This window comes from Seriola aureovittata, chromosome 1 (assembly GCF_021018895.1).
Source record: "Seriola aureovittata isolate HTS-2021-v1 ecotype China chromosome 1, ASM2101889v1, whole genome shotgun sequence".
Lineage (NCBI taxonomy): Eukaryota > Metazoa > Chordata > Actinopteri > Carangiformes > Carangidae > Seriola > Seriola aureovittata.
In genome coordinates, this window is record NC_079364.1 from 22554850 (window position 1) to 22582664 (window position 27815).

The 27815-nt window shown below is 39.7% G+C and overlaps 1 protein-coding gene across 1 annotated transcript; it reads left to right on the forward strand.

Annotated features, from left to right (window-relative positions):
• Nucleotides 1-1202: 1202 nt before the first annotated feature.
• Nucleotides 1203-27326, forward strand: LOC130173841 (RNA polymerase II elongation factor ELL2-like). Its single transcript, XM_056383345.1, has 12 exons — nt 1203-1346; nt 1972-2019; nt 14396-14523; nt 15720-15883; nt 17911-18155; nt 19631-19755; nt 20308-20422; nt 20742-21231; nt 21887-21938; nt 22495-22666; nt 22771-22815; nt 24240-27326. Exons 1-12 carry the CDS (start codon nt 1209-1211, stop codon nt 24348-24350), a joined length of 1833 nt encoding a protein of 610 aa, XP_056239320.1. The 5' UTR covers nt 1203-1208; the 3' UTR covers nt 24351-27326.
• Nucleotides 27327-27815: the final 489 nt, after the last annotated feature.

Consider the following 27815-nt stretch of genomic DNA (forward strand, 5'->3'; position numbering starts at 1 on the left):
CTGCCTTTATCTTTGTTTTTGTCTCAGTTCTAAAATAGTTTTTAGAACTTCTTACTTATTGACACTGATAAAGTGTTTTTTCCCAACATGCATTGTACTTGTATAAAGACTGATAAATGATTGAGCTATCTTGACTAAGGAATTCTTGTGGGAGCTGTCTTATAAGATATCAATGCAGCGTTTGATGTAACTGATTATGATTTACTTCTAAATAAGCTAATTGCATATGTCTTCAAACGTCACAGGTCAGGTGGGTCAGGAGATACTTATCTAATTGAATGATTAATGTTGTCTGCTATAAGAAAGCATTAATATGGAGTACTACCGATATTTACTAATGGCCTACCTCAGTGAAGAATAGTATGGCCTCATTAGGGGATGACTTGGCATTTTATTTGGTATTGCTTTTTTTCATCTCCAAGCACGTTAAATACGGTTGTACAATGCTTAGTTCCAACACATCTGGACTTTGCAGTGTGATCTGGTCCAGTGCAGCTAAAGAAGATTTGCAGGAGCTCCAGATATTCAGAATCAAGCAGCTCGTCAGCTGTTCCTCAAGCTGCAAGTAATGTTTTAACATTGTTCTGCACGAGGCCGCCATTGAATGGAATAATTTACCGTCATTTATTGGAAAATCCCTGAATAAGATTCCTTTTTAAAAACAGTTATTAAGATGTTTAAGGCTTTAATGGGATGTGTATTGTTCTGTATTATTTTTGGAGGCTGGGTAGTTCTGAACATAAATTCAGTGTGTATGCTGCTGGATTGTTGATTATAATAACAGACTTCCTTATACCTTCCAGTTTCTTGTTGTTATTCCAGTCTGATTTTCATATGTAGGCATGTGTATTTATATATATATGTAAGTAATCTTATTTTCATTTGCTTCTATAATTTATATAATTTCATTCTTTGCTACTTTTTTTCTATGGACCCTATGGAGAGTGAGTGTTATAGGTATATCAGAAACAGCTGGTGAGGATAAATAAACAAACAAAACAAATGTGTAAATATGAGAACAGAAAATATTAAATATTTTTCTGGATATTATATAGTCTGTTATTGTATAGTAAATGCCATGTATAAATCCTGTATACAACCTGCCTTCAGTGCTGCTGTCGCCCCGCCCACACAATGACGTATCAGGGAGCGTGCGGAGCGGAGAGAGGAAAGCAGCTTTAATTGCAGGGCAGAGAGAAAAGCCAGCGATGGCTTCGCTTAGGCAGGAGCACCGCTATGGGCTCTCCTGTGGAAAAAATAACAGAAACAGCCCCAGCAGGACGCTGTACCATGTCAAGCTCACGGACACGGCTATCAAAGCGCTGGAGGCTTATCAAAACCTCAAGGTACCGTTTCCTCGTGTGTGTGTCTGTGTGTGCGCGTGCGTTTGGTGTTGAATTCAATCTTACACTTGTCAAAGTTGTCGCCTGCGCTTTACTTCTTCTTCGCTCTTCATTTTGTTCACTTACTGTTCAGTTGTTTGTTTTTACGCTTTTCATTTTTTTAGATAGCGTTTCGTCTGTCTGTGTACGGTATGACTAAATAAATGAGAGAAACTCAAACAAGTTTACAGTTACTTGTAACTGCGTTACCCCGTGAATCAGTTGGCTACTTTACTGCATAGCATACCAGGACTGAACCCTGTGATTGTCGGGAAAGAAGGGTCCGTCAGCTGTTTGCTGGGAAACCTTCCGGGTGCTTCAAAGTAAAGCACATAGTCTGCCTACTGATCTAATTGACAAGTCGGCTAGTTTGTCTCATAATTAGCTCCAGTTGAGACCATTACCAGCACAGAGGAATTACTGCTTGTATTTAACTTACATTTAAACAAATTACAGCATAATTGTGTTTATGAGGCTAATTGAGATTACAGAGCTTTCTGAATATGTGCAACTATGCCACAACAAATGATCGTTTTTCTTTCTTTCTTTCTTTCTTTCTTTCTTTCTTTCTTTCTTTCTTTGACTTTAGGGATCTTTATCAAGTGAACCATCAATTTGTTTCAAAGGAAACCAAGGGGTAAGTTTGTTAGTCATTTTTATTACTATCATTGTTATTTATGTTCAGTTTATGGGGATCTTAATTAAGCATAATCTTGTTAGAAATCCAATCTAAATAGATGGCTTAATCACTATTTAAACAAGTATTTGCAAACCAAGTGCTAAATACTCATCTGCATACCACAAGGCCTCAGCTCGTTTGTTCAAATGGATGAAACTGCATCATATGTGTAAGAAGGCAACACATCGGTCTGTCATCTCTTAAACTAAAGGTGTACTCCAAGTTATTTCTGCAAATCAACAACTGCAAAGAAGGTTTCGTTCATCACACGTTGCTGTGGACTCACTCGTCCCACCACACTGCTGCTCTCGGAGCGCTCAGATGAGAGTTTATAGGTGGCCGTCTCAAGCAGATAGGCGACATGCAGGTTACTGGGTCAGGCTGGAGACTGTGGAGAGGCTTTGTTAGGTCAGTGAGCGGTGCAGGGAAAAGGAGGGAGGGAGAGAAGGAGAGAAGGACCTGCACACACACACTGACAGAACTGGTGTCAACAGTGCAGAGAGGAGTTATCATAAGTCAAATGAGGAGCCTTCAGTGACACAGATTAGCACTCTGCTCCTTGTTCTCATTTGGGAAAATATACTTGGATAATATATCAGTGTGAGTGTGTGTTTACTGTGTGTAATACAGTATTACACTATATTATTGAGCCTGAACTATGTGTGTTATATCAGGAGCAGCTGTGTCCCTGGGGAATATTTTACTTACAATGCTAATTGCATGGGCTGGTTAGAGGGAGTTGCAACCCCCTTCCTGTCATGACAAGATGAGCAGAGTAGTGGTGCGTTTTGTAAGGGGGCTTGTGTGGTGAACAGACTGGCTTAAACCTTTAAGTGTGCAATGTGGTGTGGAGTATGTTACTCCTACTTTCCCTGAATTTAAGGTACAGAGGTATTTTGTGAAAGTTACTTTAAATTGAAGTGATGCACTTGAAAAATGTATTTTTCCAGAGAACATTCTTTATTTTTCCCTCGAGGGATTGAGGGAAGTCGAATTCATTTTTACTTCCTGACCGTCATTATTATTATAATAATCTGGTGGGTGTGCCTTTCTAATTAGTCCAGGATGTTTGTGTAAAGTTTCCGAACTGGCTCCTGCACAAACTGTATTCAGGCTTGTCTACCTTAAAAGCAGCTCTCAGTGTTTGCGGTCTGGTATTGGAGGTTAATGGGGCAGATGGTCAACTGCTATTTTTTTTTTTTTTTAAACTGGCTCTTTAGATCCCAACTGCAACTCCTGAAACAAGGCACAGGGCCATTGACAGGAATATGTGTAGCATCAAATTAGAAAAAATGCTGCAAATCCAATACAAGGATTCACAGCTCACACACTAAGCTGAAGGACTTTGTGGAGTTTGTGTTGGGAGTAGTTTGCCATAAAACATTGCTTGATGAAACTACTGTAGCTGCAAAATAAAGTGTTTTTAAACAGACCCACATGACTCTACTTTTCTTAACAGGCAGTTTGTTGACTTTGTCCTTCAGCCTAGGCAAGAGGGAAATGCCATCTGTTAAAATCAAATGAAAGGAAATTGAACCAATTTTTTGTCTCTCTGATTATATATGTTAGTGTTTCTCAACAAGGACTTGTGCTAGTAAGATTTAATTTAGCGGAGTGCTGTAGCCTGAAAACTGTATCGAAACATTGGCCTTGTGTCTGAGGTTTGACATGGTGACAGTTCATCTTTGGACTTCTGTCATTGTGATGACAAAGGGATTGCAGAGAATGTCACACCACTCCCCTGTACATGACACAGAAAGTTATTTGCCAAATTAATGTTTAGAGGTGATTACAGGAGCCCTAATGCTCCTGACTACAGTGTGAAGCATCATGACTTCAGTTTGCATTAGTTTTCCCTGTCTTCCTGACTCAGACATTCATGAATGTGTGTTTTTGTATGCGTTAGTGTGTGTAGCGTTGGCACACTTTTGCTCCAGTAATAGCTTGACAGATTATATGAACTCTGGCCTGCTTTCCCATCCTTTTCCCAGGTTGGAGTCCCAGTTTTTGTGTGTGTGTGTGTGTGTGTGTGTGTGTGTGTGTGTGTGTGTGTGTGTGTGTGTGTGTGTGTGTGTGTGTGTGTGTGTGTGTGTGTGTGTGTGTGTGTGTGTGTGTGTGTGTGTGTGTGTGTGTGTGTGTGTGTGTGTGTGTGTGTGTGTGTGTGTGTGTGTGATGAGAGAGAACACACTTTCTATGCTAACATGGTGTGTGTGATATACTATGAATGTTTTTTTATGTGTTAAATGTGGGTGTGGATCTTGTTGTGTTTCTCGGGTGTGTGTGTGTTTATGCTGTGTCCTGTGTGGCCTAAAGGCATGATTTATTCATGTCCCACCTCCTTTTTCCTGTCCTGCCCTCTCGTCCTATTGTGGCGCAGTCTTTAGCCTGGCAGGACCAGAGTGGATCCCCCAAGGACCCTCGGTGTGTGGTGTGTGTGTGTGTTTGTTTGTTTGGTTTGTCTGTGTGTATAAAAGAGCGAGGGAATAAGGGAATTTTTGGCACTTGCTTTTCTGTAAGTATCTGTGTGTTTGAGCGCAGGTTTTTTTGTCTGTTTGTGTGTTTATGCTGTCTATGCTGAGATCCCCAGAGTCCCCTCTGATTGTGTGTTGTCTCCTCTGATTTGAATAACAATGAGTGGGGGAATGCAGGCTGTGTGTTGTCACCCTGCTTGGATCACCCAAAATGAATCAAGTTTTTCAGCCCGACGCATAACACTCAGTCCAGATGTGTTGTGCCCTGCCCCGAGGGTTTGTTTGTGCCCGACATGATAGAAACGTCCCCGCTGTGGAACTAATGATATTCCATCATAAACATTTGGTTATTGAACTATGGCCACAGTTTGAAATCTAGACTTTTATGTGACTTCTGTCAGTTGTTTTTTTAACAAGGGAAACACTGATGTTAATTCAATTACAGTAGAAACTGAAGACGTAGGTATAAAAACTAAATGACTACAATGTAAGCACCAAAAAAAAAAAGCACCCTTAATTTGTCCAGAAATCATCTTGAAAGATAAAATTAAATAGTACTTAACATCACGTGAAAAAAAGTATAGGGCAATTAATGTCAACATGTGCAAAAGAGCTTTCACTGAATGTCGGTAATCTATTCAGGATACTGTAAATGTTGTGCATGTTACTTGGTGTGTGTGTGTGTGTGTGTGTGTGTGTGTGTGTGTGTGTGTGTGTGTGTGTGTGTGTGTGTGTGCCCACAAAGAAGAAATTGTTGTTGGATTATGATGTTTCAAACACTGGTGGTTATAGCTTGCTACTTCTTATAAAAAGCCAAGAATGAAAATCTTGTGTGCCGGCAGGATTACATATTTATTTAGCGAGTGTGTGAGTGCAAGATGAAGACAAGTGACCCTCTGAGATCCAGCAGCAGCTCTGGAAAAATGCGTTCTCTGTCCAATTAAGCAGCTTGGAGATATGGAGCACATCTTGGCTCGCTGAGGAACGTGTCCCGTTTAATTCCCTCATGTGAAAATCCACACCATAAGCTAATGAGGCATAAAAGGGTACACACACAGACACACACACACAAGCGTATGGCTCTGCATGTCTGTAGACATAGTATTCTGTGGGAGGGGGTAGACATAGGGGCTTTTGTCAGGCACAGTGACCCACAATTTGTTGAAGTTGACAGTTTGGCCCTCAGGCACCTGCCAGAGATGTATCGTTCTTGGCATTGCAGGGGGAAACCTCAGGGGATGCTTGTGGCACAGCACCCCTTCCCATCCTCCTCCCTCCCTCCTCCGTCATACCCAGCCACCTCTCCCCCAGTGTTGGAGCTTGCTGCTCTGGCAGCAGCTCTGTCCCTCTGTGAAATTGCAAATGAAAAGGAATGGAAGGTGATTACAGGCTGGGGCTTGATTACATGCACTGTCTCCCACTCAAGGCAGCTACATTAATCACTCACTTCCAGCATGTGCAACTCGGCTAGAGAGAAGACACCGCGTAGCTCCAAGCGTTGACTGATTGACTGTGGGATCATAAACACACTTCTGCGTTAAACACGCAAAACCTCTCGTTTGTCTCTTTGTATGTTCTTCTCGTCTCGTCTCTACTGCCCCCCGTTCTTCTCTCTTGCACTGGGCCAGAGACACAGACACACATTGTGTTTTGTATCGCTGGCCTCCATTGTGGAGGGGACTTGTCTTAAATGGCATGTGTCAACTTGTGGCCCTGGGAACGATTGGGCTCTTTTGTTTGTGATGAGATGATGAGAAGTAGTGTTTACTGAAGTGTGGTGAGGATGAGGGTGGTGGCTGGCTGGCTGGCTGGCTGTCTGAGCATGTGTGTGTGTGTGTTTGTGTCTGTCATTGTGTGTGTGTCTCTAAGCCACTGGCGGAGATGTTTGGCTGATAGCTAGACTTTGGCCTTTCTCCCTCCTGAGTCTTATGAGTGGCAGTAATGCTGATTACACCCTGGTGAGAGAAGCTGGAGCTGAGCCCCTCTTTGCTCACACTGGATTAACACAGACACACACACAGACACAGACACACACACACACACATACACATACACATACACAGAGTTTGCATTAGCACCAGGCCCAGAGTGACTTGCCTCCTGCTGATAACAGACAGCGGTGGTGGCGACAGGTTTCACTCCCTCCTCCACCTCCTCCTCACCTCCTCCCTCTCCTCCTATCAACCACAAAGGGGAACCAGTGCCATGGCATCCCACTCTGGAGCCGAGGAGGCCAGAACAAAAGACGGCCTGTTTTCAGAAGGCCATTACTCAGGCTGCAGAGGATGTGGAAACAATAGGCTGCATGAGATCTACACCCAGACCCCACATTCAACCAAAAGCTAGCAGGAAACATAAGCCCTGTGCACCGACAGCAGTCTCTCACAGCTTTTGTTCAATTGACTTTATAGTTTGATAAAGCCAGGAAAATGAGCCTTTCCCGTCCTGCAGCTTCAACGTGTGGAGACATTTATGACAGTTGAAGGTGAACTGTGGCTCATTAAGATAGTGTCGCCATACATACTGACAGTCTTGACTTTTATTGTGTCAAAACTTCAACTGCTGAAATTTTACAGTATGGGTCTCTGTGTTACTTGGCAAGTATTTCTGAAGTGGAAATTATAAATCTGATGCAGGTCAGTAGTGTAGTCTCACAGCTATTGACCACTGTTATTTTGGAAGGTCATAGGTTGCCTCAACATGCTTGTGTGTCCATAAAAAGAGTGATAACAAATTAACAGAATAATCAAAAAAAGAGAGATAAGAAGAGAAATTCATGTGCCAGAAATTGATGAAAAGAATAATAGTTTCTATGTTTGTTCTCTTTCTTTGCTGCTCCTATTGGTTACCGCACAGCCTCAATCTAGTAAACTTGGGTTTGTGGGGATTAAGATGAAATGTCCGCGCTTGTTATCTTTTATCTTTCTCTTATCAAACACCAGTAAGGAAGTAAGAGTTGAAGAAAACTAAATTCAGCGCACGCACGCACGCACGCACGCACGCACATGCAGGCATACAGTTGTAGAATTACATGCAAACACACTATCACTGATCACTGATATCACTGCACATACTAGTATTTCTGGTTTTCTCACAGAGGTGCCATTCAGCTTAAAAACCAAAGGAGCCCACGGAACTGCAATTAACTTCTCACTAAACCTTAAACTACTGCTGCTGCCGCTGCTCCGTCCCCCTATATATGTTGACAGGGTGAAATATCGTCACATTTTTTCATTTCTAACTTGATTGATATAGAGATATCATGAACAAAAATGTTGGAGACCCACAGGAATAGATGTGTGCTGATTTATTACTTGTGTGAAATGAAGGGAGTGGCCAGCTCACTCATTGGGCTTCTTAACAGCAAGATAGCAGGGCTTGTGTATTAGGCTTTAGCAATATCCAAAATGTAATATCTCTACACTCGATACAGTCCAGTCCAGCTGGCTGGGGTATTTTGTTTTTTAATGCATAGTTATATTACTGTATTTCAAAGTTGTATATGTCAAATGCCAAGGTACAATGTACAGTAAGCAAAGCAGTTAAATGAGGGCCGGATTCAATAAAAAAAATCTGTCGGGGTGGGACACCTTCAGGGTTCTTATTCTGGCCCAGTGACACCAGCATTTAAAACAGCACTGCTGACATCTATATATAGAATAGGCCTTGATTAATTTTTCTTTGCTCAAAATCTGATGTAAATTATTTGACTTAAAACTTGAACGGTTTCAGACAAACACATACAAGTAAACAACCAAGACTGTGTAGAAAGAAAAAAGTGTTGGGAAGTTTGCAGAAGAAGAAAACAGATGGACATACAGGCCGTCGCCAAGAGTAACGCCTCCGAGAGAGATTGATGGAGACAGGGCAGAGAGTCGGCAAAGGCTTGATATTTGCTTTTTACTAAGACAGAGGAGGAATTATTGGAAAAACAGAGAGACTGTCCTAGCTGTATTAACTAAATTGAGACGGAGGTAGGCTCGAGGATGAGACTGAATCGTCTGGAAGTGAATGTGTGAAGTTACTAGGCAGTGGGGGGGCCGTGGTTTGGGTTAAAAGAATGAATTATATGTTGAAACACTTGTCAGATTCAGGATTCTCAAGGTTCGCCTCTTTGCCTTTTGGCCTCTGAGGGTCACTGAGCATTACTGAGGGCATAAGTCAATCCCAAATGTAGGGCAATTTTTATTATATTCATTTCTTAAGAATAGACCCTTGCTGATAAATGCGTTTACACAAAACCACCTTAGTAACTTTATCTATGCTTGTTTTGTTGCTGCAGTTTTCATTCTGCTTCATTCAACAATCGCAAAGATCAGAAGCAACCCACAGATTGGCCTGTGTATATTCTCATTTGTCCAGGTCATAGTATCCTAAAGGAACCCACAGATTCCCTGAATATTTAACTTGAAAGGAAGACAATAAATATTTCATTATTCATGGTCAGTTGAATTCTTTAAGTGCCAAGTCCTTTGTAAGAGCGCCTCTCTGGGTTTGAATTGCCGTGTGTGCCTCTCAGGAGGATGCACTAGGCTTTGGTGTGGGACCCAGTGGCTGGGAACGAGAGTGCTCGTGGTAATTTGCACAGTGGGGGTCTAGAAGTCTGCCCGTGCAGGTCATACGAACCGCCATTAGGGATGAATGGCAGCGAGTGCTCCTGGGTGCCCTGTGGAATGACTGTGCATTTTTAACAGCTGGAATCCTGCAATGACACGCAGCACAATCCAATAAACAGTCTGTAAATTATTGATTGTCACATACTCTGCAGGACGAATGGAGGAAATGTCCTCTGATGATCTCCTCTCTGACTGAGTGGTATAGGGTTTGTATCAAAAGTGTCTGTTGCCTTAATAAGAATAAGCAAGTTATTATGTATTTAAGACATTTAATTTCCACCTTAGATGTGCATTACATCTACTGCTCTTCCAGGCATCCTCAGATAGAGATGTGTGAACTCATAGGATTTACACCACCAAAAAAAACTAATGATGGTTAAAACAAAACTTTAATTGTGCTTTTAGTTTGTGTAAACTGGGAGAATTACAGAAGTACAATTTTCCCGTGAAATGGCATTTGTTTCTGCTGCCCTGATACTGTACATGGAAATACTTTTCACACTTAATGTGAAAGATGTTTTTCACTGGAAGTGGAATTCAAAACAAGCAGCAAGGCTCTTAATCATTTTTCTGGGCTGATCCATTTGAGCAGCATTTGCCAAATGCCAAATTTAGCCAAAAGGACGCCAAACCATAGCCGAAGCCCCGTTCTTCATTGGATGTTGTGTTCTTCTGTTTTGGGGTTTGGAGCTGAAACTAATTTATCAATTTTTGTCTTCTTTTTATGTTGAAAATCTTTTTTTGCCTGTATTTGGACAGTCACAGAGAGTGACAGGAAATTCGGGTGTGTGTGTGCCAGGTGACATCACTTTAACATCTTCAGACTGCTTGTTCGTCCAAAATCCAGAGATGATCTGTTTAAAATGACATAAAATGGAAGAAAAAATAAGTCCCCATCCTTTGAGAAGCTGGTATAAGTGAATGTGAAAGGCATTTTTGCCTAAACCTGTGTAAACTTTGAGGTTGGGTAGCATGTTAGCTGAAAGCAACTGCCTGCTGTGGCCGTGAACGACAGTGACGAGAACAGTGGGACTGAACCGCAAAGCTAAGAGTCTAAATCCACGCTAGCAGCTCTGTGAGGCTTTACATGCTAACATGCTCATTATGACAGTGCTAACATGCTAATGTTTAGCAGGTACTGCTCACATCTTAGTTTAGCCAGTTAGCATGCTAACATTTTTGGTGCTAATTCTCTGTAGGTCTGTCACTATGAGAAGCACCTTTCACATTACTAGCACTCATTTAAGAAACTTTAAAGGGTTGATAATGAGAATTGTTAATGATTCATTTTCTGTCAGATCCACTAATTGACTTAGTGGCTGATCGTTTTAGTAGCAATGGATTATCTCACGCTTGCAGAGAACTGAAACATAACCTTGTGTGTTATTGGGCTCTGACTAACAGCTGTTTCTCTGGTTTCATAGCTAATTAAAAGTTTCTCAATTTTGAACAGATTTGTGGGTGTAAGATGAGCAAGAAGTGTTTACAGAGACATCAGTATCACCATCTTTATTTGGATCACCATAGTGGTTGTTGAAATAACAAGGCTTTAAACTTTATTACTATTTAGTTAATGGATGTGCCTAAGTGGTCATTAAAAATAAAAGTACATGTATCATAAAATGTTAAACGTTAACATAAAACAATCTTTAATGTATCCTCCCAGTGTGAGTGCAACTTGTTGTCTGACCTCTGTCTCTTACCAACAATGAGACCTCAAGTATTAACCTACAGGATTTAAGCTTGTATCACTGAAGAGCTACCCACAGGCAACTGTTACATAATCCAAGTAATGTTGTGAGGAGATCCACCTGTGCAACTATATGCAAGCTGGTCTATATCGTTCGGCGCTGTCTGAGTTCAGCTGCGTATAGTTTGTATAAATTCCTGTGGTGAAACGCTGCGTGTAAAGACATGTGCAGCAGGCTGATAAGAGAACAGAGCCAACGTCTATGTTGCTTTGTTGCGTCACAACATCTGAAGTGACTTTTTAAGACATCCATCCTGCTGAGTGTTAGCTAAGCAGCATTCACTAAGTTGTCAGTTCAGATCGAGTTCATGGCCTTTTAAACATTTATTAATTTTAGTGTCAGTCAGCATACAGTACACTACTTTCATAAGCCGCAAGCTGAAACTGACAAGCCTTTACCAGACTATTTGTTGTCAGCTTTGTTTACACTGTGCCACAGTGGCACATGGATGAAAACAATCATACAGTACAGAACATTGCAGCATGTGGAAAACTAGCAATCATCCAGTTTCATGGCCATTAAAATCTTTTTTTTCTTGTAAATGAAGTAGTCAGAAACCTCACAGCTTTAGTTTGAATGCATTATGAACCATGCAAATACAGTAGAAAAAATGTCAGTTTCAAGACAAGATGTAATGGTTTTAATGGAACGAGCTGAGAAAATGTTTTTGACACATAAGATGTTTTACTCCCTGTGTTACAAAGAAAAGTGTCAAATGTTCATAGTTGAGAAACTAGAAACAGCAAATATTTTATATTTTTGATTAAAGAAGATAACAAAAATTATTTGATTATCGAAATAGTTGCTGATTAATTTTTTCAATTGACTTATCAATTAATAGACTAATTATTACAGCTTTAATCTATTGTTAAGATACAAACATATATTATAGCATCTTTAAGAAAATGACATGAGTCAAAGGACATTACGCACCATAAATACATTGTTACTATTTACTTATTTACTTTAGTTTCTTGTACCTCATTTAAACCATGTTCAACCAGTTTAAATAACTGGGGGAAAAAATTTTCCCTCTATGATAAACATTTTTACAGTTCAGTGTTAATGTCCCACCCTAGTGTCTGTGGATGCCACCTTCACATGCATGCGTACACGTGAACAAATCTGAACAGGCACTGGACATAGTTGGCCAAGAGAGTTTGAAAAATGAGGAAACCAGACCCATATGGGAGCTGAGGGACACAACAGGAGAAAGCAGAGGAAATCAAACACTTAAACTTGCTTCCCACCCCAAAAAAGATGGCACAGCTTCCTGTAGCATGAAGAATGAGATTGCTGTGAAACTGCTGACCCCCCCCCCCCACCCCCCCCCCCCCACCCCCCACACACACACACACACTCTTATGAGGCAGTGAAGAATACTTGTGATGACAGTGTGGATCTGCACTGGCACCTTCACTTCGAGATTTACCTTATTTACTGTATTCACTGTAGCTCCTGACAAGCTAGAATATCCCTCTGTATCTATTTCACCCTTACTCTTTATTATGTATCCCCAAAATTTCCCTGCAGTGCTTCGGTAGTGCAGTGCTACAAATTTCTCATAAAACTAAATGAAAGTACCAGAGACGTTTTGCAGAGTTCTGCTTTCATGAACGTGCAATTACATCTTTTTCAGTGGTCAAATCAGTGTAGTTTCTGACTTTTTACTGATCCTCAGTTTTCCTGATCTGTTATTATATGTCTCCGTGTGTCTCCGTGTGTGTTCGTGTGTGCATTTGTCTGCCCTGGAGGTTGCAGCCTTGGCTCAGCTGCGCTCCACTGAGTCTGCCAGTAGATCTCAGTGGAGCGGACTCTTAAAAACACTGTTTACCCAAGGAGATTTATTTAAAGTTACAGAGCGGCACAAAGTCTCACTCCAGATCCTCTATGTGCATGTGTGTGTGTGTGCGTTTTACTCATGGTATTTATCTGTTCATGTGTGCACACGTACAAGGCCGTGTCAGGATGCTGTGCAAGTGACAGATTGTTCTTTCACCGTACTTTCACAAAAGGTGTAGCTGATCTTATAATTTCACTTCAATTGAATATTTCTCCACATTATCACAGTCAATGCATTTTCTAGTCAAACACCTGGACTGTGTGTTCACAAGGTCTCATTAACTCTTCCCAGTGACAATCATCAGGTCATGCATGTATTTTCTTCCTGTAATCAGGCGGAAGACTCATATGCGAGTCATCTCGTCTCAGGACGCTTTTCCCGACCCAGCCTCTGTGGAGCATGAATCAGACCCTGCTGGTCTTTGAAGAACACACAACAGGGGATTTTCTTTTGACACGTTAAAATGACTGGTATCGAAGATTCTGTGTAATGCAATGTAATGCGTCATATGTGGGTCTTTGAAGGGGTTATCGGCCTTCTCCTACAGAGCGAAACACAAACACTTGTCAGTATGGAAAATAAAAATTGTGGTAATGGGGGAAGAAGAAAGAGTCTGTTGCCTTAATTTGGAAACAGATGAGGTTAAATTACACAGGTATATTTTTATTTTTACATTTAAATGGTATTTCACCCTGCAGAGCAGTTAGTTGTCAAGAATGGTAAAATATCGATTGGTCTTTCGGCTGTCCAATACATTGGGCAGGAGCAAGGTGTGTCAATTTTCATGAAATTAGGTGTGGATATTCAGGAGCACCATAAAACCTACAAAAACCAAGCAGCTTTTAAGTTAATATGATGAACATCCAGCTGTTGCAAGCTGAATAGTTCAAACGATGAGCTGAAATTCACTATGACTCGGCTTCTGACGAGCCGCAGGGAGCTGCAGGTTCAGGTGGTAATTTGCTGTCGACCTCTTTCATATTGTTACATTGTTATTTGATACATTTTTATTATAAAAACATTGATTATAGCCACTGTAATGTTTCTGCTGAGCCCCTGACCTTATATGTTGTGTGCCACCATCTGACCAAACCATCCACTTACATTCAGGAGACCTATCAACTGCATTTGTCCGAGTTTGTTCTTTGCAGTGGGCTGAAAGTTGTGAAAAAAGAAACTTCATTGATTTATGTTGATTGCAAAAACCTTGACTTTGGACAGCTCTGTGTCCTTGGCTACAACGCATTTGGCTTCGGAGTATGTCTCTGAAATTCTGCTGAGTAGATACATTTCTTTTCCCTACCAAAAGTTGACAGTTTGAAAGATAACAAAAGATGCATGAACTCTTTAGGAAAACATTGACAAGTTAAAGCAACGGGTTGGTACCAAGCCAGTGAATCAAGATAACTGTTCTTTTCATGCATCTGATTATGTGCGCATGAGTACTGTTGAATACCTGGGTTAACGTCTTCATACAGACATAAGCATGATAAAAACAGACAGGAACTCATATTCGTGACTCTACACTAATATGTGGGTGCATTTAACTTTTGTGTGTTGTTTGTGTGCAACAATTTGTCAGTTGTCTGCCTATGTAATTGTTGGCCTGTTTGTCCTGAATAAGATCTGACTTTCTTCTGTTTTTCTTCACAGTACATCAAGATCCCAGCTCCCACACCAGAGTCTCTGTCTGCTCTTCGCGTCTTCTCGTTCTACTTATCCAGCGACAGCAAAGACCAACCTCAAGCCAGCTTTGACTGCATCCATCAGTATGTTTCAAGGTATGAAGTTAATCACAAACTCTTTATTTTCGCATACTGTATGTCCTTGCATAAAAGAGCACATCAAGTAATTTGTTTAATTTATTTCTTTTAAACATTTTTCACCAATGTCTGCTATTTTTCCTGATTCAAGGTTCTGCCTCAAGCTCTATAAAAAAAAAAAACTACCTAGAAATCATTTGCTCCTCAGCAAAGATTTATGGCAAATATTTACTGCAAAAGTTGATTCAGTGCAAAGCTTCCAGACCTGTCTGTCACAACAAGTTAAGGTGCAAGTGCTTTATGTGATCTGCTGGCTGTGGCACATGTGACCCCGGATGACAGCTTTCTGTCATCTCCATAGGTCAGCAGACGTGCACCACAATTTTTTTTTTTTTTTTGTGAACCCTCTGCTCTTTCTTAATCCCCACGTCTCTGAGACCATCGTGAGAGACAGTTCTACACAGGATATAGGCAGTTGTAATTTCCTGTATATTTCTGGGCTGACCCTCTCATTACTGAGACCTGTGATGCCTTGTTTATGGGGTGGATATGCTTGGAAAGTGAGGGTTACGCTCTGTTGCTGCCTCCTGCTGCCAGACGGCTGACTGTGGTCTGAACTGGAACTTGTTCTGGTTCCAGTCAGCTGCTTGGAGCCAAGAGCAACAGCTTAAACGTGTGAGGGCAAGAGTCTGCATTGTTTTGATATTTAGAGGATACAGGGGAGAAAGCATATAATTGTGTTGTGAAGATAAAAATTGGATCAGGGAAAAGGACTCTCATTTTATTTTTTTTATTTTTTTTTTATTTTTTTAACTCCATTTGGCAGCACAGTAAATCCCTGATTTATTGACAGCATTAACGCAGCCCCTGTTCATGTGTTGAACATTTCACTTTTGTCCAAGATCATCCTTGTTTTGCAAGTGTGCTGTCAGGAGCCAAGCTAATCCTGGTGGTTTTTCAGAGGCTCTATCCTGCTTTGAACCAGGATCTCTGGCTTTCTCACACATAGTGGACTGCAGGGCTATATCTAGTCTGTGACATAACGTACAGTAACCATAGACCTTTCTTAGCCAGCTTCCACCACAGAGCCACTTTATGCTGCATGGGTTGGTATGCTGCTCTAAGATTGCTAATAGGACTATGTTTTTACAGCGTTTACTGTACAGCCGGCAGAGAGCCCTGCGGTTCAACTGGCTCTGTGTTTTGTCTTGCAGTGATGGCCGTGAGCAGCTGGAAGGTCAGGGCATTATCCAGGACAAGATCACCGTGTGTGCCACCGATGACTCGTACCAGATGACCCGGGAGAGGATGTCTCAGGTGGAGAAGGACATCTGGAGCCGCTCTGCCATTGAGATCAAACCTGGAGCCACACATCCAAGTAAGAATAGACGGGAGGCCTCTGTGGAGCAAAAACAGGAGGATCAGAGGATACCTCTGCAGATTTTCATAAGAAAAGGCCAAACAGCTTTAAGCTTGGAAGAAGCATAGCACATTGGATGTGGACACACTGTGGCATATGAAAATAAAAATAGAAATATAATAACACCAATAAAAGTAGGAATATTTCCCTTGCTTGAAAAATATTATTAATATATTCACTGTTCAAAGCTGAAAACCAGATATTTTCCCATCGTGATGTGGAATGAAACCAGCTTTAAAGGCTATATTTGTGGTTCTACAATGAAGACCAAAACCCCCAACTCTTGTCTCCCATATTGTCCTTGCCTCTCTTTACACGTCTGGCTTTAAAAAGAGTATTTGCCAAATGGATGTTTGATACAGGTCAAAGTCGTCAGCGTCTGTCTTTAAAGCAAGGTTCTTACCATTTATTCTACTGAAAGACATATTTTCATGAAGAAGTCGGGGGGGGGGGGTAATCTCCAAATGTAGCTCATGAAATTAAATGTTAGCTGCAAGGGCTCGTAAATAGTTTCATTCTTGTAGCAAACAACTTAATTTGCTGCACGGTGGTGCCAAAAGCTTGTGCAGAAACGGCTCACTGTTGTTCCAAACATATCACAAGTCTCATTACAAAATGTTAACCAGATGTTTGCCATGCAATTGATAAGCATAAATTCACAGGTGATAAGTTTTTCCTTTCCAACAACTTTATTGCCACATTTGTCAAGTTTGTGTGTGTGTGTTTGTGTATGTTTTTTCTTTTTTGTTTTTTTTGTTTTTTAGATCTTAATCATTGAGGATACTTTACAGGATATTAATCATATGAGAACTTAAACTCTTGAGCTACTTCCTCTTCTCTTTTATCTTTTTTCTCTTTTCCAACCTTTGCCGTGGTTATGCAATATTGTTTCTTGGCGTGATTCTAGACCCCCATATCAGTGCTGGAGCTCGAGGGAAGCTGAATCTCTGGGTGGTTCAGACCAAATTTAGACTTTTTGGATTGTGTAACATTGGGTCTTAAGGTGACGATGGCTTGCCAACATACAGTATATGCCCAGAGGGAAACATTTAATAACTGCACTCTACACTTCAGCTTCAGGAGGTGCTCATGAACATAGTGCATATTACCAGGCATGCCAAAACTTATAAAGCATGCCTCTGACACTCCACACAACCCACGCCATAATAATTACATAATTTAGAGTATTTTTTTTAAAATCATGATTAATGGCTGGTAGTAAAGTAATGATAAAGCATAGAGTTATTATCTCTTCGCAGGGCAAGCTTTTGTGGTTGAAAGGAAAGCTGCCTACTCCTGTACCTTTGCCCCTCTCTGACCTTCAAAGAGCAGATTAACCCGTAATGGGATTAGCACAGAGAGATAGCTTTCACTGCTCTAACATGTCTGTAGCAGGGATGTAAGCAATGATCATTTGAGTGTTTACATCTGAAGACAAATAGCTGCAGGCCAGCATGCTTGTGTGTTCTACAGATAAAGGTTAACAGAAGATATTTTGATGAATGTTTCCTTGTTATCCAATCAGCTGTCAAGATAGTTTAGCCCAGAGAGCACGTGCATATGTCGAACAGATAAAGGCAGTGTTTTAGAGTTTCAAATCAGGCTGTGACACACTCTTGTTTGTCACATCACTTATTTTGTTTGATCTCCTGCATGAAAATATGAAAAGCTTTTTTTTTTTGTGCTTGCTTAGGGCTCACAAATTAGTTTTAATGAGCTTAAGTATAAGTCTCTCTAAATATCTGGAAACTCTGAAGATTAGATTTCTTGTGACTTACTGAGACATATTTGAAGGTGAAGAATGTGTTTTGGATGTAAAATGCATATAAACACAGTTTTTATACAGATTGTAAATAAACCTTGACATTATATCGTGTAGAGTTTGGGGTAGTGAAAAATACAACAAATTATATCATCATTAATGATTTAATGCAATTAATAATAATTGCAATTATAATATAAATAATATTTTTTTTTGTGTTCAGGTAAATGTGTCAAGCTCCACAAGAGGCCAGTTCCTTCCTCTGCGTCAGACGGCAGCTTCTATAAGCAGTCTAGCAACATTCGGCGGAATGGTGGTATGGCCACACCGACCCAGAAGCCCCTGAGGGAGCGCATCATCCACCTGCTGGCTCTTAAACCGTACAGGAAACCAGAGCTGCTGCTGTGGCTGGAAAGAGAAAGAGCCGGCCCCAAAGACAAGGCGGAGCTGAGTCCTATACTGGAGGAGGTATGCAGAAATAATGTGTGTGTATGCCTCCATGCATACAGACATATATAGACCTTAAACACTTCACGTCACTTCACACACTACTACTACACGTTGGGGAAAAAAAAAAAAAAGCACATCACGGTGTTGTTTGTGTGTGTGCCCCATCACGTTTGACCCATAATTTGCACACTGCTTTCATATAAGAACATACTTCTTTACATGGACACACACACACGTTTCTGTCTGATGGGTGAAAATCTATTTGAGCAGTGACATATATTAACACTACAGTGTTCAAACCATTTTGTCAGGGTTGAATATGTGTCCCAGGATCTGAAAAGTAGAAACTTACATTACATCCCATCCAACAAACAGATAATCTCACGCTGAAAGAAACCCGGGCCTGTTGTGCTTTAATTGAACTTGTGATCTAATTTAGAAACATTTACTTTACTTGACTTTTCCTGTATACATTTTTGGGTAATTCCTAAATGATGTTTGCGTGTCTGTACTGCCGTCACTGGTGTGTGTTTGGGTGTGTATTTTTTCTGGGCCTTGTGCTTGTTGATGTGTGTGCATGCATGTGGTTTTTGTGTCTGTGCGTGTGTGTAATTAGGTCGGTGCTGTAATTGTCTTTGCAGAGATTGTGTTTGCAGTGGGGCGGGCCGCTCTGTCAGGAGGCCACAGAAAGATAGATGTCCTCGGAGAAAGGCAGTCTGACGAGATTAGAGAGGAGGGTAGAGTCACTGTGAGACAGAAAGCGTGAGACTCTACAATGAGAAAAGAATCAGAGAAAAAGAGTTTTTGTCTTTTCAGGAATTTCACATCCTGGACTTTAACACAAGAATATATTTTGGATATATTTGGTTAAAATATCTCGACAAAGTTTGTACTGACCCAAGCATATTTGGCAAGTGATTATATATTTGTGCTGCAAAATGTTTTTTCTTTGTATTGGCGCAGCCACATGGAGAAAAGAAAAAGTTGCAGTTTTGATTTTCAAGAGTAACAAAACAAAAACTAGATAAATTATTAAGAAAAAGTAGATTATTTACATTATACAAGTGAGTGTTTTATATGAGTCATCAGTTAAATTGTTACTTGTCAGACTGACATGAGGGATCAAAAAGCTGCGATATGTAGAGAAATAGTTTAACATGATGGTATCCAACAATCTAGCAATAATATAAGACACACTACATTTAATACTCATGTGAAATATACTTTTTAACAGGTGTGTGGAAGAGCTTTAGGCTGCAGTACAGCAGGAAACACATGGTGTGATAATGGTGGTGTTTTGGCGCAATACATTCCCTGTTAGGAAAATAAGTTTAGTCTGTTCCTTAATTTATGTGCGTGACTGGACTTTTAATTCACAATTTAGTAATCTCACATAAAGTCAAAGAATACTTTACTTTAAGATGTGCACAGGTGTGAATGAAGTCAGAAATGAAAGACTTAAAAATAACATCATGTGGTGTCCTGGATTTCAGGTGGCAAAAGTGAATCCAAAAGACAGCAGCTACCTGCTGAGGGATGACTTCTACAAGCACGTGCAGAGGGACTGGCCAGGCTACAGCGAGGAGGAGAGGCAGCTGATCAGCAGGCTGCTGGCCAGGTGGGTGAGAGGCATGGGCCAAATAGGGATGCCATCTCTATAATCACACATCCCTCTCTCATTATAAAGCTTGTTTCTCTGTGTCTCTTCACTTTTCAATATGTCGCACAAGTATTCCTTAGTGGTGGTGGTGGTGACATAACCATTATCACGACCGAAAGACGAAACAGACGAAAACAGACCTGTAGTAACTCTCATGAATTACATAATTGTAACTGGACATGGCAACTTTCCTTTCTAGCAGTATAATTGTTTCTCACAGCTTCTGGCAGACAGTGGCTCTCATCTTTATCTGTTGTCTATTCCTCTCTCCTCCGCATCTTCTTCTCTCATTCTCACACATCTCCAGACATGCACTAATCAACACTGAGAAACAAAAACTTGTCTGTACCTGCTACACAAAGAATCTGTTTGTTTTTCATGCTCGGCTTTTCTAGTTCTGTAAATACACATAACTCTCCAGTGACGCCATTTAAAACTGAATGTTTCTAAACTCCTCATAAAGGGATATCTTTTTTTCTTATTCTCAAATTCATTCTTTCTGTGTAACAGGAAGCTTCAGCTGCAGATAAGCAACCAATCAAGAAATCTTCAAGCAAACGTGTCAGTACTAAAGACCTCAGAGGATACGACACTACATCACAGCACCGTGAAAAATCCTGCAGTGGTAAATAACCTCATTGGTTTTCATTAACTTTGAACATGTATGAAAGTGACTAATATGCTTTTAAACTCCTGCTTCTTTTTTGTACTTGTTTCTACATATACAGTAAATATAAATTAGTATGTATTTACTGAGTATATTACATATTTAAAATTTAAATTGTTGCGTCTGTCTTGGGTATTAATGGTGTATGTAGTTTGAGAGTCAGAGTTTGATATCAGAAGCTAGGCTGCAGGTCGTTTATGTGGTTTTGTAAGGAAATATTTATGCATGATTTGAGTGATAAATATTCATTTCTCACATTTCCTTCTCACTTTCCCAGAAACGCCCCGTGCCTTTTGACTCATTGCAAAGGCTAGCTGTTAAGAGACAAAAACTTGTGGACCAGAGGTTGCAACAGCAGCCCACCATAAACGGACTCTTAAACAAGAAAGGAGAATCCGCCAATGCAAATCCTACCCTCGACCCCAGCCTCCACATAAAGACTGAGTTTCAAAGGACAACTAACCATACTAGTAACCAGACTGGCTCGCCAGGGGGCCACAATGGCTTTCTCCTAATGCCCAAATTGTCTAGCACCCCTAACACACCTGTTTCAGAGAGCAGGGAGCAAGAACCCAAACTAAACAGCCATCAGCCACCGCAGGGGGACTCTGACTGCACTCACCAGCAGCTCGCAAACAACAACCAGCACAGAAAGAAGAAATCTAAAAAGCACAAAGACAAGGAGCGGGAGAGGTTGAAAGTCAACCAGGGCAGTGATTGGTTGGAGACGAGTCCTGATCTCAAGCAGAACCCAGACAAACTTGACAGTAAGGCCTCTTTTTACTGATACTAACCTCCATTCTTCTCATACTGTTTGATTACACCCTGAAACCAACACTGTGATGTAGGGACACAGTCTTGATCTTATTTTCTTTTTTTTTTTTTAAAGCTATTGTCACATTATCGGCTCTGTTTGAATATTCTGTCATATTGCAATGGTCACATCTCTAAGACACCCTTTTGTTGTGTCTGAACTGCTGTTTTTTCTCTGCACTTGCCTACATAATAATAAGTTAACCACCAATACTTCTAACAGATGACCAGTGGTAATTGTGTGTGAGGTCTCTCTGAGTGACCGTTTATCTCACAGCTCACTGGTGCATTTATAGAGTATTATCTCATAAGCATGTCTGTGTTTGCTCCCTTAAGCTCACTCTCTTGAGTCCTCAGTGTGTTATATGGCTGATTGACTCAACAACAGCTCCAGCACTGCTTTGGGTCTCTAAGCTGAGATGTCTCCTGATACTAACAAGCTCACACACACACACACACACACACACACACTCACTCACACTGTGGCTTTTTGCAAAACAAAAACACATTGCCTAATATTCAGACAGTGACAAAGAGTAATGTAGATGAGTGTTTCGCCTCAACTCAAGCTAATATGATTTACTTTATCTTGTGTTTTTTTTTTTCCAGATCCAGACATCACAAATGCTGTGGCCTCTGAGGAAAAGCCAGATTATGTGCTGTGAGTATCAACAATATTGTAAAATCATTTTGCTGTGATTTCCTTTTAACAAACTTAAGATGTCTTGTCAGTTAAAATATGTGTTGCACATGTAACTAATCTTAACTACATACTATCAGAACTTACAGAACTTACATTGGCCCTGGTTCAAGATAGTAGACAGACATTCTTTGTTTACACATATAAATTGTTGTACTAAAAGATTTGATAAAGAATTGTCTCCAAAGGTAATGAATGGACATGTCTCCCAGCAGCACATTGTGGCTGTATACTGCCATCTTGTGTGTAAAAGAGCTATTGCACACAAAAAATAAAACAAGGGTTTCAAGAAATTTTAGAGAACTCATATTAAAAGGTATTTGTGCATGAAAGAATGATTGTGAAATGAAATCTGTGTAGAGGATAAGATTCAGAAGGAGGAGTGTGTTGTTTTTATTCCTTAACCCACTGTATATGATCAGTTAGATTGGCCAAGGTGAATACCATCTGTGATGTTAACTATTGAAACATGACATGTACACTATCACTGACTGTTTGTCTGTGTGTCTCCTTGTAGCACCTATGGCACCATAATGAGTTTGGAGCAACGTAAGAGGTACCAGGAAGATTTCTGCGCAGAGTATGATGAATACAAAGACCTCCACTCCCGGATCGCCACCATAACCCACATGTTTGTTCAGCTAGGATCCAAGATCAAGAGCCTGTCCCCTGGCACACAAGACTACAAGGTAAAGATACAACTACAACTTATACATAAAGATGCTAAGGCATAAATTTATGCAGCTGAATTAATATTTACAATTTAATGATTTATTTTTTTCATGCCATGTAGATAATGGAAGACCAAATACTAGAAAAGTACAGCAAGTATCGGAAGGTAAGTCATAATGTTGCTGCCATTTGAATGGTTAGTCATTTTTCCTTTTAGTGGATTTTACAAACGGGTAACGAGTTTCCATCCACCTGTTTTTATGCACATTTTCTATTTTGCTAAACCAACGGCAACATTTGAAAAATCTCTCCATTTATTCCAAAAAATTGTATATGATTGGCTGAGGTGGAAAAGTCAGTGTAATGCTAAAAGCAAAATGTGAAAGTGCAATGGAAACAGAAATAGCAAATAAATTGTGACATGCGTGAAGAAACTAAAAATAGCGGCAGACGAAAACGTCACGTGTGTGTGGAGCTGTGTGGAGCATCTGTGTTTTCCTTGACTGCCACTCTTCATTTTGTTGCAACACTTTAATGGCACCAAAGTGGAGGATTAGAGCATTAATCCACATTTTCTTTGGTTGGTTCTTTCACAATTGGGTTAAGTTTTTGTGCAACATTTGGAAGAAAACAGCTACGGGAAAAGGTCATTACTTCCTTTGAATAAATGACTAAATTCATAACACAAGTAAAGCTGTATGGATTCATTTTACTATTGTACTAAGTAAAACAAATTAATAGTATGTTTTACACAGAAAGTTACTTGCATTAAGTAACTAACCCAAACTCTAACCCTAACTCTAGACAAGCCAAAGCATGTTTGTATACAGCTCCAATCATCTTTTCAGCCTAAGTACTGTGTAACCACAGGTCCTCTTTTTAATGAATGCTCAGCAGCTGCTTGAAGTTCGTGGGAAAAAAAGTATTTCAAGTATGGGATTTTATTCTTTTGGCAAAGTTTAAATATTTATAACTGTCAGTGGTCAGTACACCCCATTACAAAAGAATTTAAAAAACTTGTTTTTTAAAAAGATACTTATGATACATCATGACCTTGGAGAACACAGAGATCTGGATAAGATAAGATAAAGATAAGATACTCCTTTATTAATCCCATAGTGAGGAAATTTGCCATGATTGGAGCAGGCTTTCTTTAAAATGCATCTCTGCTTCTTCAGTCTTTAAATCGGACCCTCACATACTGTAGCTCTGCTGTTAGCATAAGTGCTGCCAATATTCCCTGTGATCTACTGCACATGGTATCAATAACTGTATCATTGTGTGAAAGTTCTTCATTATTACCCAGTGCTAAACAGTAGAAAGTTGCAGAGATAGTTTCTGTGAAATCAGCTGTGAACGTTTGAACATTAAAAATGTGTCTGTTAACAGAGTACCAGAAGTTGTTGAATTGTGGGTTTACATTCAATGTCATTATATTTAAAAGGGTCCAAGCAATTTTTCAGTTCAGATTTTTCACATCGTCAGGTCACTTTGCAGAAGACAAATTTTTGGTTTGCTGGGTGAGAATGTGGGAATGTGAAAATGAATGTGGAAACCTTTTTATTAAAACGTTTTCTCTTGTCTCCACAGAAATTCCCAGGTTACCGGGAGGAGAAGAAACGCTGCGAGTATCTCCATGAGAAACTGTCCTACATTAAACAGCTCATCATAGACTATGATGTCTCTCAGGCTTCTTCATAGCATAGGCTCTCCCCCTCACATGTTGACATCCAATGTTTTTATATGGAAGCCCCTCCTTTCCACAGGTATCAAACAAAGAATTTTTACCTGAGAGTGATATAAAAGGTTTTGGATGAAACTTCAGGCGTCAACACAGACCACTTCTGCTGGGACCATGGATGATGCTGTGAGCACTAATGAGTCAAGAACAGATTCCACTCTGGTATTTGTAAGTGTATTTGTATTGAAGTTATCATTTCTTTCAATTGTTATGTTAATGTGATAACTCCAAGGGAGAAGCACAGATAGTCTTGGGATTATGACAGTCGTGCATCTGTGCATATCACATGACATGACAGTTTCCCTGTCATGTCATTACCAGTGTCAGTGTAAGCCATTGTGTTGAAAATATGTAATAGGTAGCAAATACGACTACACCTCATTGACTTTGTTTTTGACATGTTAAGTCAAACATTGCTCCAGGCAAGTTTTCACTTTCATTTTTTATACATTTTGAGATTTCAATATGCAGTGTGAGTGTACTTTTACAAATTCCATATCAAAGTTGCCTCATACGCGAAATATGATTGAAGCAGCCCACTGCAAAATAACTGAAATGTTAGTTATTTTAATCCCTCACATTTTTTTAAGTAAATGGAGTGGTGATAACTCCACTTGTTTCCAGTGCAGTTTCCCTTAATGTTCCAGGCAAGTTTAAATCAATTACTGCATCAGCATCAAGATACTGACACCTGATTTTTTTTTTTTTTTTTTTAAAGTCTTCTTCTTACTTTTAAAGTAAAAGAAGTTTGTATTGGAAACAAGTGAAATGATCTCATTCTCTGGGAGAAGGGAAGGTTATTAGGACTCAATAATATATAAAGCGATACATTAAAATGAAGATATTTTGCAATATGGCCAGAAAGGGGTACTACTGTTCACTTGGTCTCGACATAACTAAATTCAAATTGAAATGGTCTCTAAGATTTTGAAATCGGCTGAATATAATGAATAAAAAAGAAAATATTCAAATGGCTTGATACGTTTATAGGTGCAGGTTCACATAGAACCTGATGCAGTACAGTACAATGACGAATATGCTGTCTCCCAAATGCACTTGTGTCTATCTAAAGTATTTATTCACCACACCCCTTTCTTTTGAATGACTAGAAAAGGGACCAAAATGCTTGGCCTTAATGGCTGCTGCAATAACTTGGTGAGGAAAGATGATTTTTCCTCCCCAAAACAGTTACTGACATTGTTAATCAGGCGTTAAGTCTAGTTTGAAGTATTTCAACCCACTGGAAAGAAGTGTGTTTCTCTCTTTTGCTTAGAACTACTGATGTATTTATTTTAAGCCATATTCCTCTGTCCCGTGTTGTTGAAGCATCACATCTTGTTAGATCAAAGTGTTTGGATCCAAGCAGCTTGGGGAGTGTGGCGGGAGAAGTTGCGAGTAGATGAAATGTTCGGCTAATATAATATGATGCATGTTTTGCCCCCGTCTGACCTGACACAGTTGTGGAGAGTCACTGGTTAAAGCTGGCCCAAAGTCCTCTAAATATTGATGTTGAAATGGCAAAGAAAGGCCTCAGATGGGAGGTCTGAAATTGTTCACTTATGCTCTATAAAGAAAAAAAACACACACTACAAGATTAGGTGCAAAGCATGATGGTACATTGTGTCTTTGTTCACGTCGTACTGCATTGTTATTTTGATCATATGAGAATTCAGACAGCACTAAAAATGGGAGTCAACACTACATTGGAGACTTTATAGCGCACATCATTTCAGCATCATCCCTAGATTGTTGGTCTTCATGGAAATATGGAGCCATATAAGTAAAATGTGTACGTTTGCTACATCATAACCATTTGTGGTGCTTGGGTATTTTAAATACTAGTCCAGAGGCTTTTATATCCTTCAGTTTTTAGTTAATAATCGATGCCCATTCAGGGTTTGTTTTTTTTTTTGTTTTTTTTTGCACTAAAACTGGTTTGAAAAAAAGGGGGCTCGTGAACATTATAATTGTTCATCTTGGTTGCAGTTTTTGTACCAAATGTTATCACAAAGTCAGTGACATATGTAGAAGCCTTAAGATTTAATTTTTATAGAACAAAAACCTTCAAACTGCCAATTTCAACATGGAGTCATCATCCACACTCATCTGTTATCTGCCTTATATTACTGTTAGCTATTAAACCTGTCTTTGCCATTTAACTGTTCAAGTGAAGGCCAACGGTGGCTTTCTCACACGTTTGAATATTACTTTCTGGAGGAAATATTTCATCATATATTTTAAAAATTGTTTAGTGCACACTTTGATTTGCAGTGATGGCATATAGCTTACTCTTACTGCAGCTGCATTGGAAATCCCTCTGGTACTCTGTTTTTAAATCATGATTGATGTATATGGTGATGCATTTATCATTAGGAATATAACCGTGGTTAACTCTATCACTGATATTCCTATTTGAATTCCATTTGACTCAGCTCTGAGCATTTGGTTTGATTGGAAGACTGTCTTCAGTGATTTCTGCTATATTTCGAGCACAGAAAATCAATTGTTAAAATAACAATACTCAATCACTTTCAGGTAGAGAGTGGTAATTACAAAAATGTTTCAGGTGGAGAAAAATATAATGGTGTCAAGTGGTTGATTGACAACCATAATTATCTGGGGGTTATTATACCATATATTGACTATGATGAAAGAATCACCGGTCTTGAAGACAGCATATTTCTTACAAAATCACTAAATGAATTTTATTTATCTGTGCAAGTCTTAATCACAAGCTACAATAACAGGTTCATTCATTTTGTTCTTGGACTGGTGCTGAGCACTCACAAGGCACCAGTGTGTACTGCACAGCAGGTGTTTTTATGTACTATGTACCTGCTGAAGGGAAGGCAGAGCATTATGAACTGCATTTTACAAATGTATACTTTCTCTTTTCCTGTTGTGCTAAATTCAAAAGAATAAAAACATCAAAGCGATTTTTGCTTTGAGGCTTTTTTTTAATTTTTATATATATACAGGTAATCTGCATCAAGCATTGATGCACCACCATACCCTCTGGTGGTCAGCCAAAGTCTGCCACTGGCCCAGTGCAACATTCTGAAGAAGCAGTATGAAGTTTAAATTCTTTCTATTATCTGCTGTTGCACAGTAAAGCTGTTTGTTAACTCAAAATCACACATAATTTATTATTAATATTACAATCATTATTACAATTATTGACCATGAATTGCTTATTTTGTTTATGTTTTATGTTTTGTTATGTGTTTGTTTATTTAGCTCAAGGGCCTCGAGTCCATATTAAAATCACAATAATAATATTTTCACAAATGCAATGGGTTATAACACAAGTAAGCATGCTCATACACATCAAGCCTACACATGATACTGGCCCACTTTAAGAGGAGCATTAGTACCAAACAGAAATGACAAAGCAAAGAGGGATTTTTCACAACCTAGCAAACACA